General features: G+C 43.1%; 1 protein-coding gene across 4 annotated transcripts in view; it reads right to left on the minus strand.

Moving 5' to 3' along the window:
- Positions 1–20,470, minus strand: part of RXFP1 (relaxin family peptide receptor 1) — a 93,802-nt gene extending 73,332 nt beyond the window's left edge. For all 4 annotated transcript variants that reach the window (XM_032465994.1, XM_032465987.1, XM_014556373.2 and 1 more), the window contains exon 1: positions 20,128–20,470. In XM_032465994.1, the coding sequence (XP_032321885.1) occupies positions 20,128–20,176 (49 nt within the window). In that variant the 5' untranslated portion in view covers positions 20,177–20,470. The remainder of the gene's footprint in view (positions 1–20,127) is intronic.
- Between the last annotated feature and the right edge of the window lie 373 nt (positions 20,471–20,843).

A 20,843-nucleotide genomic window follows, 5' to 3' on the forward strand; every position in this document is an offset into this window, starting at 1 on the left:
AAATAAAAATACCAGTAATAATTGAGGGTTTTTAAATAAATATATGGTGTAATTATAGAACTATACACTCTTATATAGATATTCAGTTCAACAGTTTGGAAAGTGAGGTAGATATATATCTGCTAATATAATAAGATATTCAATGCATATCATTAAGCTACAGAAAGTATGTTGAACAATAGCCTATATAGTTTGATCTTATTTGTGGAAAATAAAGGAATATATAATACTGTGTTTATAAAATTCTGATATATTAACTAGAAACTGTTACCAGTGGTTGTCTTTGGGAAGTGGGACTAATAATGGCAGGATAAAGGGGAGATTTTTCTCTTCAGTTTATACCCTTAGGAAAATTTGAATTTTTTTTTTTCAAAGTGAATATTCCCTTAATAATAAAAAATGATCTGGAGCAATGTACAGCTAATTCAAATGCATGAAAATTTGGTTCCTTGTCTACAGATGAAAAAACACTGATTTCTAATTCGCTGGTTTTCTTCAGACCTTTAGTGACAGGCCAGTGATTCTCAATCAGGGATGATTTTGTAGCCTAGGGGACATTTGTCAAAGTGCAGATCTGTTTTATTATCATGACTTGAGGGGAGCTACTGGCATCTTAATAGGTCGATTCCAGTGATGCTGCTTGAATATCCCACGATGCACAGGACAGCTCCCCAGACAAAGACTTATCCATCCTAAAATGTCAACAGGGCCCACGCTGAGAAAGCAGGGGCGAGGCACTGGGGAAGCACCAATGGGAAACCCCCGTGTCAGCAGCCTAAACACGTGCTCACTCGCAGGACAGGCAATTCGTTCTTTCTGTGGCTGTTTGTCTTCCAGTGGAGATTTTCTAGTTGATTTCATGAGTTCGGGGAAGTGGATGCACATTACCCGGCAAGGGCACCAGGGCAGCTGCTGTAGCTCTTCAGAGGTTGTGACGCTGTTGTTTTGGCTGATAACTTGGGGAAGGATTTCGGCCAGTAAACTTGGGGAATGGGCGGTCCTCCGACGCCAGAGGTGATAGTCAAGTTTGCTGTAAGGAATAATTTCTTAGCTACAAGGACTATCAAACAACAGACTGGGTTACTAAGACAATCTCTCCAGGTTGTGAAAAAACTGGATAGATAATTTAAGTATGTTCTGCCAAAATTAAAGGAATCAACCCCAAAATATTTTCAGGCTGTTTGAACTAGTTCCATCAATCTCTGAATAACATCAACAGATGTTTAAAAGAAGCACATTTTAGACTTCAAATTTGATATTTTGAGACGTGCATACTCTGAGATACACAAAAATCCTTGAAAAAGTTCAATTGTCCATACCTCAATAAAGCTAGAAAAAAAATAGTCAAAAAAATCCACCGTCCTGACAAAATCCAAATGCTCAGTATCTCTTCATGATGCTGCCTTCGTCCAGCTTCTCATTTTAAATCTTTGGTTAATGTTCTTTCTCATAGCTTGTGCTGGACCATATGAATCAGACACTTCGTTTCCCAAGAATGATGGGAACTCTTGGGAATGCTGGGAGTCTCCCTGTCTGAACTTCATGCCACGCAGACTGCAGACCTCACCCAGAACTGACCCAAGGACAGAACTGTTTACAGCCCCGAAATGTGCAATGCACACTGCTGCCTCCTTCCAATAAAATGGGAGTGGGGGTGGGGGCACTAATGCCACTCAGCAGCGGTTCCCTCTTCCATATGCTCTCCCTTCTCCTAGATGAGCACTTCATTCCTTCTCTCCTCAAACCTCCACCCCCCTGAGGCCATCCCAGGAGCCCCATGGCACCCTACGGACCACCCTCGTGCACTCCGCCTCCTCCGAGCCCTCTGCTCCAGTCCCTCTCCTGAGCTCACCTCCATCCCTCTCACCTGCTCAGGACAGAGCCAGTGATTCTCCCTCCTATCTCAGCATCATAAGGTTTTTACCTCTTTCTTAGATCGTTCCCACTAGCCTGAAACAGGCTCTTGTGTCTCCCTTCTTAAAAACAAGACAAAAGAGAACACATTTCATTCCCCCTGCTAGGTGCCTCCTCATTTCTCAACTCCCCTCTAAAGAGCAAAACTTGTCAGAAATTGTATACTGGTGTTCTGATTCAGTTTTGGGGTGTTTACCACTAAACGTTTAGAGCTCTTATGAACACAAGAGTAACTTTCCTTTGTGAATCTGGGTTATCATGTTTGCAACAGGGAAGAACAAATCTGACTCCATATTGGGTGTTTCTTTTACCTGAACCTGTGTATCTATTGCTTTTGCTACAAGTTCATCACTAAAGGGATGCTGCCTGAAAGCTTAAATTATACATAATGGTCCAACGCTGGGAACCCTGCCTCCCAGGTAATGAGCGTTAAGCTAAAATACCTTTGCTGAGCGCACAGGAAGCATCCTGACCAGGCTGACCCGAGAATGACTGCGGGAAGGAAGAAATGACACATCTCCTCTGGAGTCTGGCTGGAACAAGGAAGTGTTTGCAACAACTTACCACCTTTTTCACTTTACCTCCTCACCTCCTCCTCTTTGTTCTATGAAAGAAACTAGCATCCAAATCCAGGCAAGATAGTTCTTTGGGACACAAGTCCACCATCTTCTGGGTCTGCTGGCTTTCCAAATAAAGTCACTGTTCCTTGTCCCAACACCTCGTCTCTTGATTTATTGACCTGCCCTGCGGTGAGCAGACTGAGCTTGGACTCAGTAACATGCTGGGCAGGACAGTGATGCCTTAGGGCCTTTGAGGCAATGGTGTCCTATAACTTTGACCACAGACTCCTTGGCTTTAAGAGTTCTGTCAACTTTTTATGGTTTTTCCTCCACAGTTCTCTACCAGCTGTCATTCAACTGTCATTAATTTGTCTGCCTCTGTCATCTCAGTGCTGCGATCACCATTTCTAATTTATTACTTGAATCTGCTACAGCTGAAAACGCAGATGCCCAGACACGACATGACTTCTGTGTAAACAGGGAACAACTGAGCTATGAGTGTGGGACTGAAAAAGGACACACTTTCCTTCTTTTCTTAAAATTTAATTTAATTTATTTTATCTGTGAAATTTGAATGTATTTGAATATCCCAGCCTTAATGCACAATTAACCCAAGTCCATTCCTCGATTTTGAAAGCCTCACCTAACATGGAGATGGCAGTTCACGTTTCATCTGCTCAACACTGATAGATGTTATTACTGTTTTTCTGGGATCAGTGGCCTTCAGTTGGGTGAGATGTTATTATCAACATTGCGAAGGGCTTAGTATCCCACTGTCATGAACGCTCAGCGAGCACTTACTGGATGAGTGCACTCATTTCCCACCACATGGAACAGCTGAAAGTTCTAAATTTTGTATTCACACATTTCTAGCGTATGCCTCAAACTATGGTGAAGCTCCCTCCTTGACTTTCCAGCTATCACATTGGATTCCTGCTCCGTGGTGTGACAGCAGCAGTTTACCCATGACACTACTGGTACGGCTGAGACGAAAAGACCCCAGGTCAAGGGTGGGTGTGCATCTTAACAGCTCACTTCCACCCGCTCTGTCTCAGCCGTGTTCCCTTCCGGATTCTCTCACGTCTGGCTAAGACGTCTGCAGTGGCTTCCTTTTCATTACACTTTAGCCTTTCGGGCAAAGCATCCCCAGCTGGCCACAACCTACTTTCTTAAACCTCAGAGTCCACTACATTACACTTTGCACTCTGATCAGTCGTTTGTTTCTTTTCTTTTCCTTCCACGTTTTTGGGTATTTACTGTATCAGTCACTAGCACCGAGCACTTTACATACCTTATTTCATTTCATCCTCAGAACAACGCCATTGCTCAGTTAGGAATACCATCACAGCTTTGCAGTTTAGAAGGCAAGGCACAGAGGAGTGAATTGCTTGGGGATCCCAGAACAAGAAAGTGGCGGGACTGAGAGTCAGACTCTGTCTGATTCTGATTTCAGAACATGTGTTCTCAACCACTCTGCCTCCGCTAGTCCCCCCATATTGCCCTGCCTGCGAGCCGCTGAACAATCACTCACACTTCTGCTTCCCTCTCTTGGCTGGTGACAGTGTCCTGCATACCATGTTTTCACCTGGGTCTCACCCGTCACGGCCAAGATCAATTATGCCTTCAGACGGACATCCTCTCTGACCACGACGCTGCTGGTGCGGCTGAGGAGACCTGCCCCTCTGTTGGAACCTTTCAGCGCAGGGACGAGATGCTGGCTGCTTTACTGGTGGCTGCTTACTAGCTAGCAGAGTCCAAGAGGCCCATTCAAGACTGAAAGCCGTGTTTTCCCGATTTTGCCTTTTTTTCCGGCGTTACCGTGACCACAGACCAGAGCGGTTCCCACGGCTTGCTCTGTACCCCTGTGCCCCACGTGCCCAGCGCAGGCTAAGTGTGGCTGCCGCTGGGCAAGGGGGCACCTTGGATGTTCCCAGCTGTGCCCCTGTGGCCTCTGTGTAGGTTTTGTAGCTTTGCAGCTTCCTGTTCTAGGACACGGGGATTAGTGGAGCTCCCTCCTGGGTTTTTTGCTGTGATTAGACATAGTTAATGGATGTGGAGGAGTCCCTTACTGCCTCTCACAGACATCACAGGCACTAAATGTGAATTTCTCTTCATTTAAAGTCCAGTGGTCTTAATTTCCAGATATTTTCTATTGTCACTGACAGCTGTGCTTAAAATATATCTAATAGAGTCTGTACCGTACCATCCATGAAATTGTAAGCAGCATGGGCTGGATATCCACTGAGATGCTAAGAGTCACGTGTGGTCCACTTGGACCCTAAGACTCTCTCTGACACCAAGCAAATAATGCTTATGCCTTCCTCTCCTTACAAATGTCTACTGGGAACTGGTCAATACTCCTCTCCATCTTTTGTAGATCTCTCCATCCTCAAATCTTCCACGATTGAGTCTTCATGAACACAGCCACCCGGGGGTCCTTGGTTTGTGCTGCTGAAGGCCTGACTTCCTATTTCTGTCCACACTCCCATCTCAGGTTAAGAGTGAAGGCTGAGATGGGAGGTGCTTGCTAATTCAGGTCTCCGGGTGAAGCCGTGAGGAAGGATTCATTTTCTCTTCCCTGGTCATAGTCTGCGATTGCTGACCCTGAGTGGCTGACGGCTGACCTGCCCACCGGTTCCCAGCTCACCAGACCGACAGGTGGGTGGGACGCTCATCTGTGGCAGGTTAAGAGGAAGCACCGTTCCTCTAGAACTAGGCAGAGAGGCCGTGGATGCGCGACTGTTTTCTTTCATATTCCTCTCTCCTTTCAAAGAAAATCCCTTTCACGGCTCTCTGGTCCTTACAACTCCTTTTAGGGGTAAAGGACTCTCTCGCCCCTCTTCCTCCCACACCTGCGATCCTTCCGCAAAGGCGGCCTCCTCCCCACTGCGCTCCCGGGTGTGTGGACTCCCCTCATCTTCACTTCTTTCCCCACAGAATCAGCCACTGTCACTTCTTAGTGGCAATGGCCTCCCCCTCTGCCTCTTTCCCACCTGTTCTCCTCACAGCAGCCAGAGGGATCGTTCAGAAGTAAATTAGATCACAAAAATGTCCCCTCGCAAATCTGTGAGCGTCCCATGGTTCTCAGCATAAAAGCCGAACTTCCTACCCTCCCCTTCTGCCCTCCCACGAATTGACCCCTCCTATTCGCTGGCTTGGTTTCTTTCCACTCTTCTTGCCTCACTTAGTTGGGGCCATACCGACTGTCCTGTGGATGAGCTACGTGTGGTCTTGCTTGAGGGTTTTCGGGTAGCTGGTTCCACCCACCTGGACGCCTGGATTGTTCTTCCCTGGGGCCCTGGCTGCTTACTCCTCATCATTCAGGCCCACCTTAGACTTCGGATCACTCTGTCTGAAGATTCTTCACAATCCTTGCTGGTTACTATCCTGTGACACTGTCCTTTTTTTTTTCTTCTTCACAACGCTTTCTACTATCTGAGACATTTTATTTATTAGTTTACTTCTTCTGGGACTTAAATATCACCACCAGCATGTAAATTCCCTTAGTGAGGGTGCTTTCTTATTCTGTCCGCGATTGATTTTCAGTGTCTGTGTTGGTGCTGGGGAATATTGTAGGAATTCAAAAAAAAAAAAAAAAAAAAAAAAAGAGTTCAAGGAAAGAAAGAATGAATAATTGTCCATGTATCTGAAACATTTAGAATGGTATTTTTTTTAATGGATCTGACTATTTTTCCTTTTAATTCCATTAGTTCCTAGTTCATAGGTTTTTTAAAAAAAAACCTTTTATTGATGTATATACAGTTAGAGTGCATCAATTTCTGATGTACAGCACAATGTCCCAGTCATTCATATACATACATATATTCACTTTCATATTCTTTTTCATTAAAGGCTATTACAAGATATTGAGTATAGTTCTCTGTGCTATACAGAAGAAACTTTTTTTTAAATCTACTTTTATATATAGTGGCTAACACTTACAAATCTCAAACTCCCAAATTTATCCCTTCCCACCCCCTTACCCCCAATAACCATAAGGTTGTTTACTATGTCTGGGAGTCTGTTTCTGTTTTGCAGCTGAGTTCACTCGTGTCCTAGTTTTTACATGGTGGTGCCGTGAAGATCTCCTTAGTAGCTATGGCATGGGGCCTGTAATGAGGACTAGTTTTTCAGTAAAGCTGGTGGTGGAATAATACTGTTTTTACCACAGCTGTAGTTTGTCATCAAATGACGGTGAAAATCCGAAAGGTTAGATTTTAGATTCACAGTCTAGAATATTCATCTGCATTAACTGCGTGAATAAACATTTATTTCCCTAGATTAGCTAGGTTTCTTTAAATTGACATGAGATTAAATCAGCATCAGATTTACTTTTCGGGGGAACCAATAAACAAAACTTTGTGCTTTCATGTGCATGGAATTCTTTCCGCCCTCCTGTGGAAACCCTATTGTGTACACTGATATTGCAACTCCAGAATGTATATGATTTTCTGACTATGTTATTTCTAGAGTTAGTAGAGTTTCCAAATGTGCATTTAATTTACACCAGAAAGTAATTTATCCAGTGGAATGACATTCCTTAGTCCAGCTGAAGGTGAATCACTTTTTTTTTTTCATAAATGTATTGAAAACTATTTTTTTTAGTGTTCTGTGAACTGTAGTTAAAACATTTCTAGTTGTATCAGAAGCTATTAGCATGTTTTTTGACATAATGTGTATAGTATTTGAAAAAGAGCCCATTTTCAGTCATGTATCTCTTTTAGTTCATTACCTGAGTTAATAATTACCTGTGAGAATGATATAAAGTATTCTTACTTTAAAGATCTGGGCAAGCACTTTCTCTAGATGGCATGACCACAGTTCTGCATTTTTAAGGGAGATTACAAATGTGCTGAGGGTTGAAATTGTCTTGATGCATTTTCAATGGGAATAAACAAATATCTTCACTTGTATCCACTTGACATGGTTGGAAAATACAGCTGAATATTTGATAATGTATGTTTCGCAAATTCTCAAGAGTTCATATTTTACTAATGTATGTCATTCTAATTATTATTTCAAACCCCTAGGCTTTGTGTTTATAATTCCTGTTTGCCCAATGCCCCATGCTTATAGGATATAACCAAATATACTTCTTTCCTGGTTATTCCTTTTTAACCCTTTCCCACCAATATGAGGCAGTTGGACTGTACTTTATTGCTCAGGGAAGGGAGACCAGAAAAGAACCTTTCTAGAATGGTCAACTGCCAAAAACAGTCAACTGCAAATCCAGATGCTTGAGAGACAGAGAGAGAGAGTTTTTTTTTTTTTTTAATTTTAATAGGCTTTTTTGAACACTTGGCTTGAAGATCAAGACCAAAGACTGAAGCACACAGGGCATTGAGTTTTTCCACAGCCTGCAGAGAAGGTTAAGTGTGTTGCCCTGACCTTGGTGAGAGCTGCACGTGAGAACAAAGCATCCTGTCCCATTGGAGTTTCAGGCTCCTTGGGGGAAGGGAGAAGGTGGGAGTCGCCAAGGGCGGGGGCGTTACCCAAGCAAAGGTGATTCTCCTCTTAGATTCTAATACGCAGCCCAAGGGAAGGGCACGACTCCGGAAGCCTATGCTCTGGTTGGTGCGAGGGGCCGGGTGGCAAAGGGAGAGGTAAGGCAGAGATGGGGGTCTCAGTGAGCCCCAAGTCTCCCTTGGTCCTCGACAGGGGAGGAAGGACTTCGGGGTTTTCTTAGGCTAACGAGAGAAGGCTGGCTGCGAGCAGACAGTCCACGGGAAGTGGCCTTATTGCTTGGGTGGGAAACATGGGTTTTCTGGCCTGGTAGTTGGAGAATGTGAAAGTTTTGCATGCTTAGTAGGTACTGATGCCAGCACCCAGAGCAATGAGTGAAATAATCTGTGAGAAGCTGGCAACAGAAGTAGATATTCAGCCCTCTACCTGCCCCTCCACGTGGATGTTTCAGAAGCTGCCCTTGAACTACTGGGCAGAAGCTATTGGGTGGAACCGGAAAAGGGCAGACCAAGTAAGAATTCTTCAGTGATTGATAGTACTTTAAAGAAAGAGTGCCTGATTTTTAAACCAAGCTACTTGGAATGAGCAAATTTAAATGTCCTGTTATTTTATGTAGAAGTCGTGAATGCTAAGTTTAGTCATAGAAACATAAAATTTCTTTCTTTTCTTTCTTTCTTTCCCTTTCTTTCTTTCTTTTTCTTTCTTTTTTTCTTTCCCTTTCTTTCTCTTTCTTTCTTTCTTCCTTCCTTCCTTCCTTCCTTCCTTCCTTCCTTCCTTCCTTCCTTCCTTCCTTCCTTTCTTTCTTTCATTCTTTCTTTCATCTGGGTGTTAAATTAAGGGAACAAGGAGGCCATTATACTGAGGTGGCTCTAAAGCCAGGCGCAGAGGTAAGCAAACCAAAACCAAAGTCCATCAAGGCCTCAGGGTTATGAAACCCAAGTGCTAAGAGTGACCAATCAGAAACAGCCAACGAGGCTTCAAGCAATCAACAAATGCCCATCAACAGTTTCCTCGCTTTGCTTTGGTAACTTTCTCTCTCTGTCTCCCACTCACCCTTTTCAGGTTTGGAGCTGCCCAATTCTAATCCATTTTTGCTCAAGTTAACTATTAAAAATTTTAACATGCCCATTTTATCTTTTAATATGAAATGTGTGGCCTAAAATATGAAAAATTTCTATGATATATGCTATGCTATCTGGTTTCGATAGACTTAATATTAATGATGGAACAGAATTGTTTAAGTGCAGGTCTGTGTGACGGTTTGTAACATTTCCCTCCACCTTCAAACTCTGTGGCAGAGAATGCTGGCTGGCAGTTCTTTTAACCCTCTACTGTGAACTCCTCCCCCACTGTGTGCTTTCTGCAGGAAAAAAAGGACAAACTTCTTTTTTTCCTCCTGAAAAAATTAGTCAGAATAGAAAAGAGACTTTGTGCCCAAGAACAGCAGAGGAGGATGTAGCATTAGGGGTGAGGGCTGAATGATAGGGAAATAAGATGCAGATGGGATCCAGGCAGCCTTGGACCAGAAAGAAATCTGGGGGAAAAGAGGCAAGGCTCCAGGGAATGAAGAATTACAGAGAAGAGGAAAGGACATGGGACTTAATAAGATTCCTGTAGATCTTATACAATCAATGGACTGTTCTTTAAACCTTTTCAGAGGCATGGATAAAGGTGAATGACCTTCATGTATCCAAGGGAACTCTAATTCAAAAAGACACATGCACCCCAATGTTCACAGCAAAACTATTTACAACAGCCAAGATATGGAAGCAACCTAAATGTCCATCGACAGATGACTGGATAAAGAAGTTGTGGTATATATATATATATATATATATATACAATGGAATACTACTCAGCCATAAAGAAGAATAAAATAATTCCATTTGCAGCAACATGGTTGGACCTGAAGATCATTATATTAAGTGAAGTGGGCCAGAAAAAGAAAGAAAAATACCTTATGATCTTACTCATATGTAGAATCTAAAAAGAAGACAAATGAGCTTATTTACAAAACAGAAACAGATTCACAGACATGGAAAACAAACTTATAGTTACCTGGCGGGGAAAGGAGGTGGGAAGGGATAAACTGGGAGTTCAAGATTTGCAGATACTAACTACTATATATAAAACAGATAAACAACAAGTTTCTTCTGTTGAAGAAGGAACTACCTTCAATATCTTGTGGTAACATATAATGAAGAAAAACAAAAACATAGATGTATGTTCATGTGTGACTCAACTATTATACTGTACACCAGAAACTGACACAACATTGTAAACTGACTAGACCACAATAAATTTAAAAAAAGGTGAAAGCTCTTGTTCTAGATGACTTTCTTTAGATATGAGCCCATTCTAGGACTAGACCATGTATAATTAATGGCTTTATAACAGTTACATCATCCACAACACAAACATGCCTTTCCCTGTTCCCTCCGCTGCCTGTACCTCTGATCCAGCTGAGTGATTTCACTGCGTTCTTCTTTTATCTCTGAAGGCTTGCACTCTGCAAACACTGCTTATTTTTGTTCAATCCCATGTGGCCTCAGTGCTTCCTTTGATTCCTCCGTGACACACTGCCTTGTTAAATTCCATTCCTGACCAGTACCACATTCATTCTCCATTTATCTATCCAGGCATCCATGATAACTCTTCCACAGGCAAACTGTTGAGAGGATACAGTCATCTTAACATATTTGGCCTTGACTTATCTGTTCTCATGTTAATTTAATAATTCTAGCCTGTGTGCCTGCATGTCTGTCTTATATGTCTCTCTTTGGTCTGTACTTAGAGGGGAGGGAGGACATGTATTTAATTTATTCTCCTAGGTAATCATGATAATGGACCAGGAGAGAGTATGGAACTTGCTACATCTACTAGCTTAGAAACTTTGAAAAAGATGCCTAAGAGAGCAGCAGCATGCCAAGAAGATTTGTACAGATTTTTTTTTCCATTAAAGTGGACATGATGGACAGTTGATTTGCCCCAATAGTTCACATCCAAACTGGGGATGGATGCTCAGTTGCTGAGAAAAGTTATTAAACATCAACTAACAAAATAATCCCTTTTTCCAGGGAGCAGAAATTCCTGTGCTATGAGCTCGGGACAGCAGGGGTAATGACTGCAATCAGGAGGGCAGAAATAAAAATCTATATTTAACTCAGCCAAGCTCACCACCTCTCCCGATCTCAACACAAAGAGGGGAGGTTAAATGGAGGTTACGAGGAGCTGACGGACAGTGTGATGGGTGACGTCTTCACGTCTAAGTTTGAAATGTGTGAGAAAGTAGGAACATTTATAAACCAGGAGGCAGTTTTGCAATTTCCAGCAAATCAGCTGCAACACAGAAAGCACAAATGGCAAATCTCTGGACCACTGAAAATGAGTCCAACATCTCCAGCCTGCTCTGGGAAAAACCTATTAAAATACCAAAAGGCCGGGGTAGGAGGGGAGCAGCTGAGGATGAGAGAAAAGGGAGACAAGAAAGATGTGGATGGGAGTGGACATGGGAGTGCCCATAGTGGCACGTGATTGGCGTTCTCAGCGCCGATGCACCTGAGGTCTTAATTAGTTATTCTCATTCATTTATAACTGCAATGTGTGTCCTGGATAAAGTCTTCCCCAAAAGCCATGTGGGGTGGCTTCTCTGACCTCTCTCAGCAGAGCCAGGCACACACATTTAGACACGCTGTTCAGAATTTGTCAATTCATGTCGATTTGCACATCTCAGTCTCTAACATTTCAATTTTCAGTCTGTAAAGTCAGGTTTATCTGTTTAAAAGCGGCTGCAACTACAGAAATTTGCATGCTCATGACTTCCTTACATGGAGTATTGGAACCAACTTACTAAATGTTGCAAAAATCAGCCCAAAATGTCCATGAATAACTGCAAAATGGGGCCGGGTGGGGGATGACCTGAATACGGTGTGTTTAATAGGCAACTGTCCTCTAATCGGCAAGGAGGGGATCTTAGGGAGAAGAGGTGGGTAGAAATAAGAATTCTGATGACAAGGTTTGGAACCAAGAGAGGACAGTTTCTTTAGCGTAGATTTTGTCCAGAGGGGTGGTGAGTTAGGCTAAGAAAGAGAGAGAACCGTTGAGATTAAAAAAGGGAGAAATTAAGTGCGAGGGGAGGAAGGGGACCTGGCTGATTAGAACTGGGTGTCAAATCCGGGCCCCCCGGAGGCCCTGTGAGGAGGAGCTGCTGGGATTCCACGTGGAGGGATGAGAAGGGAGAAACTGACCACAGAGCAGGGTCAAAACCCCAAGGCAGTGGGAACATGGCTAAGGAGATTCATACACAGCGTTCCCTTTATTTCGATGCCTGGAGCCAAAATGCAAAGACAGCCTCACCCTGCCAGGTGAACAGGAAGTCAAGCCGGCAGAGAGAATTTACTACCAGCGTGGGAGTTACTTGCTAGCAAATCATGAATGGTGGATACCTTTGGGTAGCATCGCACGGCAGTGAAGTTGGGTTGCCTGGCTTCTGTAGGCCTCCTTTAAATCCCCAGGAAGCTGTAAAACACATGACTCCATCTCAGGAAATCGTGTGTGTGCCAAGGTGGGGTAAAGGAGGAAAGAGTGAGTTTGGGGGGCTCTACTCTGTATGAGCAGAGTCTCAACTGTACCTCCTCCTCCTCCTGTACCTCAAGTACCAGCCTCAGCACAGGCACAGAGACAGAAGACTCAATATTTTGGGGGTTGGGGAGGAAGGGGTTATAGGAGAAGTGAAGCACATTGGTATTTGGAGCCCAAGCTACTTGGGGGCATCTAGGGGAAAGAGGGCACTGTCTTGAAAGGAGAGGCAGAGAGATTCTGAGAGTACAGATGCCTCCTGGGAAGCAGACGGTTTCCTTCCTCCTGTCCAGCAACGCTCAGTGTCCCACAGCCTGCAGCCCTCAGCCTCCCCCGCCTTGGTGGGATGCCCCAGGGCCCCGTGCCTTTGTCTGCACGGTGCGTGATGAAAATGCTGCCTCTTTAAAGATGACGTAGTTGTCTGGGGAGCAGCATGGGAGCGAGGAACGCGGATGCAAAAACACCCACTGGATCTGAATTCACTCTGAAAAATGTGGAAGCCCCTTTCATGAGGGTTCCTCCGGGCCTGACTGCAAGCCTGGACTCAGGAAGGTGTAACAAGGACCCCTCTCTCCTCTGCCCAGTCTCTCCTGGGTTGTGAGAATAGTTTAAAATGATCTGCCAGGCAGGTATGTGGAACGGGATACCAGCGTAGCAGATGGGCAAATCTCAATTTTTGAGGCTAGGACTGTGCTGGATAATAAATGTATGCGAATAACCTCGGTCTAGGTTCTTTGACGGTTCACCCTCTATCCTACATGCGAGATGGAGACCCGCTTTCAGCAGTGAGTAAAGACGGGGAGGGCACAGCTCAGTGGTGGAGCACGGGTTCTTACTCAGCACCGGGTCCTGGGTTCCATCCCCAGCACCCACATTATATAGATAAATACCGAATTACCTCCCTCTCGCCAAAAAAAAGTGAGTAAAGGATAAGGAAGCTGACAGCAAAAGGGAGCCCAGCCACCGGCCTCCGTCTCCTCCTGGGCGAGAAATGAGGGCATTGAACTCTAGAAGCTTTATGTTGAACTCAAAAAGTCTAATTTTATGAAACTTAAATTTAAAAAAAATACTTGAGAGACAGAAGAGGAAACTGTTTAACCAAATTGCAATTTACTGGTGACTCAGACAGCTGGAGGCAGAAAAAGAGACTTCATATAATTTTTCCTTAAATGAATTAGATAAGAATCAAGAGAAAATACTGTTAGGAGACAATAGTACAACTAAATTTTTTTAATTGAAGTACAGCTGATTTACAATGTTGTGTTAGTTTCTGGTGCACAGCATAGCGATTCAGTTATACATCTATATATATATATTCTTTTTCATATTCTTTTTCACTATAGGTTATTACAAGATATTGAATATAGTTCCCTGTGCTGTACAGTAGGTCCTTGTTGTTTATCTATTTTATATACAGTAGTGTGTGTATCTTAATCTCAAACTCCTAATTTATCCCACCTCCCCTTTCCCCTTTGTAACCATAAGTTTGTTTTCTAGGTCTGTGAGTCTTTTTCTGTTTTGTAAATCAGTTCATTTGTGTCATTTTTTAGATTCCACATATGAGTGACATCATATGACATTTGTCTTTTCTCTGTCTGACCTACTTCACTGAGTATAATCATCTGTAGGTCCATCCATGTTGCTGCAATTTTTTTTTACACCTAAATATTTTTGTCAATGAATTAAGTCATGTCATTGAATGGCCTCTTAGTTCAAGCTCACACTCAACCCTCTGCCAAAAACAAACAAAAAAATGACTTAAAATCTCAACTGCCTTCTGAAAAGGGTGAATCTCATTGTTAAAGAGTACATCCAGTTATCTGCTGTCCCTTTCTGTAGCTGATCCCATGGGTGGGCATGGAACTGAGTTTGGAGACAGGGGCTCGACAGGAGAGAGCTCTGGGTGGTCCTTCATGACAGAATGAGAACTGAAGCCCCTGGGGTCACGTCAGGGTGGGGGTGGGGGACAAGCTGAGGAGGAAGGCGGGGATGGGTTGGGGAGAGGGACCTGTGCACAGACCAGAGACCAGGGCTCCACGTGGCCTGGAACAGCCCAGGAAAAGCCCGAAGGTCCCCCTCCGCAAAGATCATTCTCCCATTTTCGAGAGCACTGATTATTTTAAACAGATATATTCATTATTATAGAAGATTTAAGAAATAACGAGACTCTAGTTAAGTCCAGTAATACTGAAATAACTGTAAAATAAATCTATGTAACAGAAATCAAATCTCCGAATTACAATAAAATGCACCTATTTTACAAGAAAATAGCAATTTCAAACGCAAATAGCCAGAGACCCCACTTTATACTGTCCTTTCCCCCCACTCAACATTGATCTTTGCTGTGCTAGAGACTAATACCAAAATTTGATATACACACAACTTGCCCCTGTTTAGCTCCAAAGAAGGGAAGGGCTTCTGGTTTCAGTGATGGACCCTCGTGGTTCTGGTCAGGGTGATGGGTGGAGGTGCAGAATTGAAGAGGATGAGAGAGCACTGGATGGCTGTGCATAAGATGGGATCCAGAGCCACTGGGCTGTGGAGGAAACGAGGGGACAAAATACCCAGGAGGAGGGAGAGGTAGGCTCAGGTAAGAGGTAAGTCACTCGGTACTGGCCCTTCCTCTGTGTATAGCTCTGGGCCGGGGGCTGCAAACCAAAGTGCTTCCCGAGCAAAATCCTGGAGGCAATACAGGTTGAGTCTAAATTTCCATACAAATTATTTAAGCATGTGTCTCCATTCATCAATTTTTGGCACACACTGAGAATATATGTAAAGCAGATGGTACCAGCTCATAGGGGAGATTTGTAAATACCACCTGGGTGAATTTCTCAGACGCCCCTGGGATGGGGAGGGCCTTGCTCTCATGGAAACTTTGTTTTTGTTTGGATTCACCAATGACCTTGGGCTGGTCAATATTTCTCTATTGCTTAATAACGAAAATGGAGAAATATGTAACTTGCTGAAGGATCAGTAGGCTAGACGAGGGGTCCTGTTCTGGTCCCTTTTAATTCTAAGATATTGTAGCTTTAGAAAATATTAGCACTGAATCAAGTTTTACTAGCACAGGCCTTCCAAGGACACAGACTTGGACTGAAATCTCTTTTGCAAGACCTCTTAAGGATGATGCCAGGCATGTGACTTAATATTTCTCATTTTCTGTTTCCTATTTTGTAAAGTAAGAATATCACTTAAGGTTGTTACAGGGATAACGTCAGATGATACTTGTAAAGCATTTGGCACAGTCCGCGGTCCATGGAGAGCTCTCAATAAATGGTTGCTATAATGACCACCACATCCATAACCACCATCCCAGAACTTGAAATTAAAATGGTGCAAATGCTCACAGTGTGTTTGTTGAGAGATTTTTGTTACTGTTTCAGTCTCCTTACCAGTAATGAGTCTATGCAGATTTTGTTCATTGTTGGATGACTGGGTAAAGTAGCTCTGGTATGTATACACAAAGGAATACTACCCAGCCATGAAAAGAATGAAATCCTGCCACGTGAGACAACATGGATGGACGCTAAGTGAAATAAGTCAGATAGAGGAAGTCAAATACCGCATGATTTCACTCATATGTGGAATCTACAAAAATAAAACAAAGAAACAAAATAAAACACAAACTCATGGATACGGAGATTAGATTAGTGGCTGCCAGATGGCAAGAGGGTTGTGGGGTGTGAAATGGGTGGAGGGGTCAAGTGTATGGTGACGGATGGTAACTCGACCTTGCGGTTGTGATCACTCTGTAGTGTATGCAAACGTTGAATTATAATTCTGGACACCTAAAAATCATACAGTGAAAAAATGCTTATGGTTTTTTCAGTCCAAAAATAAATCTTGCAAGAATACCCAACTCCAGGCATTTCAGCTGAACAATTTTGTCCTAACGTGTAATGAAGCTTGCAAAACTCTTTAGTTCACAAATATAATAATTTGTTTTTCTTTATTCAGATGACAATGATGCATTTGCACAGACTTGTTCTTTTTTTTTTTTCTATTTGAACAGTAAAAATATGATTCCAAATTCAGAGGAGGGCAGTCCAGACTTGTGAGCAACCTTAAAACACGGGAGGTGAAATGTTAGACGCTTCTGTGGTCTGTATATTGGCAAGTCTCTTCTTCTAGCTTTTGGAGGTGGGTGGATGCATCGTGTACTAATGGTCTGCTTTTCACGTACTAATGGTCTGTCCAGGACCATTCCCCTCCACCCCATCTTGGTCCAGGCCAGTGCCAGGACCTAACGCAAATACCAGGTGGCGCTGTAGGTATCCGCGTGAAATCTAACAGTGAGGACCTTACCAGCCGGGCCAGTTCTTGGGGAAATACTAAAGGGAATCAAATTTATATTTGAGCCTCTTCTATTTCCTACTTCCTTCCTTGTTCCCTGCCTATCCAAAGCATTGGAGGTGGGGAGGGGACAGCTCGGTGGTAGAGCACATGCCTAGCATGCATGAGGTCCTGGGTTCAATCCCCAGCACCTCCATTAAATAAATAAATGTATAAATAAATTTAAAAAACATAATTACCTCCTCCCCTAAAAATAAAAAATAAACAAACTCAGTGTGCTAAGTGAAAGGATTGCTTTTTCTTCATGATACTGGTTAAGGGCTGAGTAAAGCATTTGCTGATAAGGACTTGTGATACAAGAAGTTGCCAAACAAGTGCAAGGGGTCCCCACAGACCATCACCCAGCTTCCCCTTGTGGTGCAATCTCACACAACCATAGGACATCATGAAAACTGGGAAATCAACATCAGCACAATACAGCCAACTGGACTATAGATGGAGGAGTTTTTAAGAATAAAGAAATCCTCAAGGCTAAAAGGAAATCTTTTTTGAATCTTTTTTTTTTTTTTCCCTGCATCTTAATGTGGCTCCTCTCTGTGTGCACCTAGGTTTTTGCCCTGTCTCACTGTTTGGTCATCCTTGAAACCCTCTCTCTTCTCCACTCTAACCCTTCAGAGCAAGGGTCATGCTGCTTTTTTTTTTTTTTTAATTGAAGTACAGTCAATTACAATGAGTCAATTTCTGGTGTGCAGCACAATGTCCCAGTCATGCATATACATACATATATTCATTTTCATATTCTTTTTCATTAAAGGTTATTACAAAATATTGAGCTTAGTTCCCTGTGCTATACTGAAGAAACTTTTTAAAAAATCTATTTTTATATATAGTGGCTAACATTAGTAAGTCTCAAACTCCCAAATTTATTCCTTCCCACTCCCTTTCCCAGTAACCATAAGACTGTTCACTATGTCTGTGAGTCTGTTTCTGTTTTGTAGATGAGTTCATTAAGTAACTGGCATTCAATACATACTTTTAGTTAAAAGGATGACCAGTAATTGCTTAGGTCTATAGAGGGCCTTCTGTTTTCAAAGTCCTTTTGTATTTACTATCTACTAAGAATGATCAAGGTCTAGGAAAGAGAGCAGAGACTAAGGAAGCCTTCCAGTCTTGGCACTATTTAGCTTGAGTCTTGTGACGAGGTACTGAATGTCCTGGTCTTGCCTTCCTCATGTGCTTAACTGTGTCCGTGTAATAGAGTTGTTGTGAAGATTCGAGGAGGTAATTTACCTAATAAAGAACCAAACACACGGGCTCTGGGAGGTAGACAGGGTCAAAGATTTTATGGCCCTTTTACAAACTAAGGCTCTCAGTCACTGCGGGAAATTACAGAGCGAGGACATGGTAGTGCTGTTAAGCACCTTAAATCTCCCGGGAGAGCACACTGTCTTTCCTGGGCAACAGGAGAGTGGATTGAAAAACAAGACTATCAACACCCACGGGGTAGTTACAGAGATTTAAGACGTTGTCCTTATGTAGTTGACTTCTCCTTGGCTATCTGCACAGGAGATCCTCTCCTGATGGGGGGAGCTTGGTGATGAGATAAGCTTGCAGGTAAGTCATGGGTGTGGGTTGCTACTTTGGGGGCACCTATCAAATACCTGCCCCATCCCACCCGGTGACAGCATGTGGCCGGGAATCCGACTTGCCTGGCTGGGAGGCGTGGAAGAATGAGAACTCAGTGCCCAGGACTTACAGGACATTACCAAAATCTTTTAAGGATCCAAAAGATAAATGTGGAAAGGGTTTTGGAGGGTTTTGACATCATCATCTTCATCACTATTATCCATTTTCTGCTCATGAAAATAAATTTTTATGGACAAGAGAAAACAGGGAAACAGAATTTTTTTTTTTGCTGAACGTGGACCATTTTTACCAAATGGCTGGGAACACATGAGCCAAACTGCCTGTCAGCTTGCCCTGAATACCTTCCACCCTCCCCTGAACCCCTCACACTAGGATGCTTCTCTGCAAGTATTCATTTGACTTATTCAGTCTGCTCATTTCATTGAAATGGAAGAGGAGATGGCAAAAGATGTTCTGGATTTATGAGGCTGTTGGCTGCAAGTGTCAGCACTTGGATTCTATTAGAAACCTGCGATTTTTGATGTGGTTTACGATTTGACTTTGCACCTCTATTTGGAAGATGGAAGTGTCAGCAATAAGATTAGAGCTGGAGAAAGCTGGAAACTAGGGTGTTTCTCCAGGATTTGGCATCATTTCCTCGGTTTGGATGCTGTCTCCCCCTTTAGACCATTAAAGTAAAGTGTACTCGAAGTCAGGAAGAGAGGAGATAAAGGAAAAAAAAATCACTTTGGGGCAGTACATGCATTAGAATTGGGAGAGTTAGGGTTGCAACTGACTCCCAGACATTCCTCCGTGGAATGTCTCCGTGTAAATAAACTTCTGCAAACTTTGAAGAGACAGAGAAATGTAAACATGCTTGTGAATTCCCAGTCTGTTAAAGCTTAGTGATTCCCAGCACCATAAGGTATGAAAGGTTCCCAGAAGGTTTTCTTTCTTGGTTTGCTTTGATTTTTCTCATCATGTATTACCTGAGAAACAAAAACATCTAATTTCTATTCACCTGATGTTTGAATAAGGTTTAGTGCTGAACAACTCCTTCTTTTGATTAAAAAAAAAAAAGATTTTCTGAAAAATGAATTAGGGCACACACAGAGAGGAGGAAAAAAAAAATCACAATAGCAAAAGGAAAACTTGGGCTCCTCGTGTATCTGTGGGGTTTCACTGCTTTGTGCTTTCCTTTGTTCTTCTTTCCAGGAATAATGAGAAACCTTGCTAAATAAAAAAGGAGTTTTCTGAATGCATTTCCCCGGGAGGAGGGTCACTTACGATACGATCACAAAAGACCGGGCACAGGAAGGGGAAGAAAGGTACAGACCCCCCAGGTATGTGAGCGGGGCACATCTTTGGAACACAGTCTCTTTAAGGACCACTCCTCTTGAAATAAACCATGATTTATAAAACAATCGTTAATATCAGTGAGACCAGCTGGTTGTTCACAAGCACAGGATTACATGACACATTAGCCTTGTTTAACTCTTGAGCTGACAATTTATCCCAGTTTTTAATTTAAGTACCAGAAATGTGTCGAGAAGAATGATTCTGAAGTGAGATGACAGTTTTATCAGAAAGAGCATCTGTACCTTAAAAGCATACATGTAAGAAACACACATTTGTACTTTTGATTATGTCATAAAATCCAAAGGCATACAAAATAAATACTGAGCATACTTACAGTATTTCCCCAAAATCAAGATGTAGAAGAAGACAGGACCAGATGGCATTTCCTTCTTGCCGGGAAACAGGTTAACGCAGGTGAACACAGCCAGGTCCTGGTTTCTGAGCCGCGTGCAGGCACGGAGGTTGTGTGCTATTTCTGTCTGCGATCTGAGCAGCTATAAACCTGCCGTCCCTTCCTCTCTCACCGCCTCTCCCTCTCTCTTTCCATTTCCTCTTCTCTCCTTTATTCCTTTCTCTCTCCCAGAATCTCCCCTCCCCACCCTCCTTCTCTGACAGCCTTGATATCCCTTTTCACACGCACGCACGCGCGCACGCACGGACAAAGCTGAGCAGGGATGAAAAGTTTCAGGCAGAGAACGTGCAGGCTCTTCTTGACTCCAAGCACTATCCTGTTCCCCTGTCCTGCGACAGCTACCGAGGAGCGTGTGTGGGAACACTGACAACCACCTGAATGGATCAAAGTCAGGCAGCTAGAAGGAAACAGGACTCAGAGATACCTCACAAGCCCAGACTGCTTTTCCCCCTAGTGACTCGCGAGGAGGGGAAGGGCAGAACCACACGGGGCAAGATGCCTTTGTGGGATGAAATCTCAGGCAAGATTTAAGTGTAACAGCAGCAGTCTTTCATGTTCTGTCTGGGCTGAGGCATTTGAATGATAGAATTTTGTTCAAAGAAAGATCTAGAGGGAGGAGGAACAGATCTTCAATGTTG

The sequence above is a fragment of the Camelus ferus genome, chromosome 2 (genome assembly GCF_009834535.1).
Source record: "Camelus ferus isolate YT-003-E chromosome 2, BCGSAC_Cfer_1.0, whole genome shotgun sequence".
Taxonomy (NCBI): Eukaryota; Metazoa; Chordata; class Mammalia; order Artiodactyla; family Camelidae; genus Camelus; species Camelus ferus.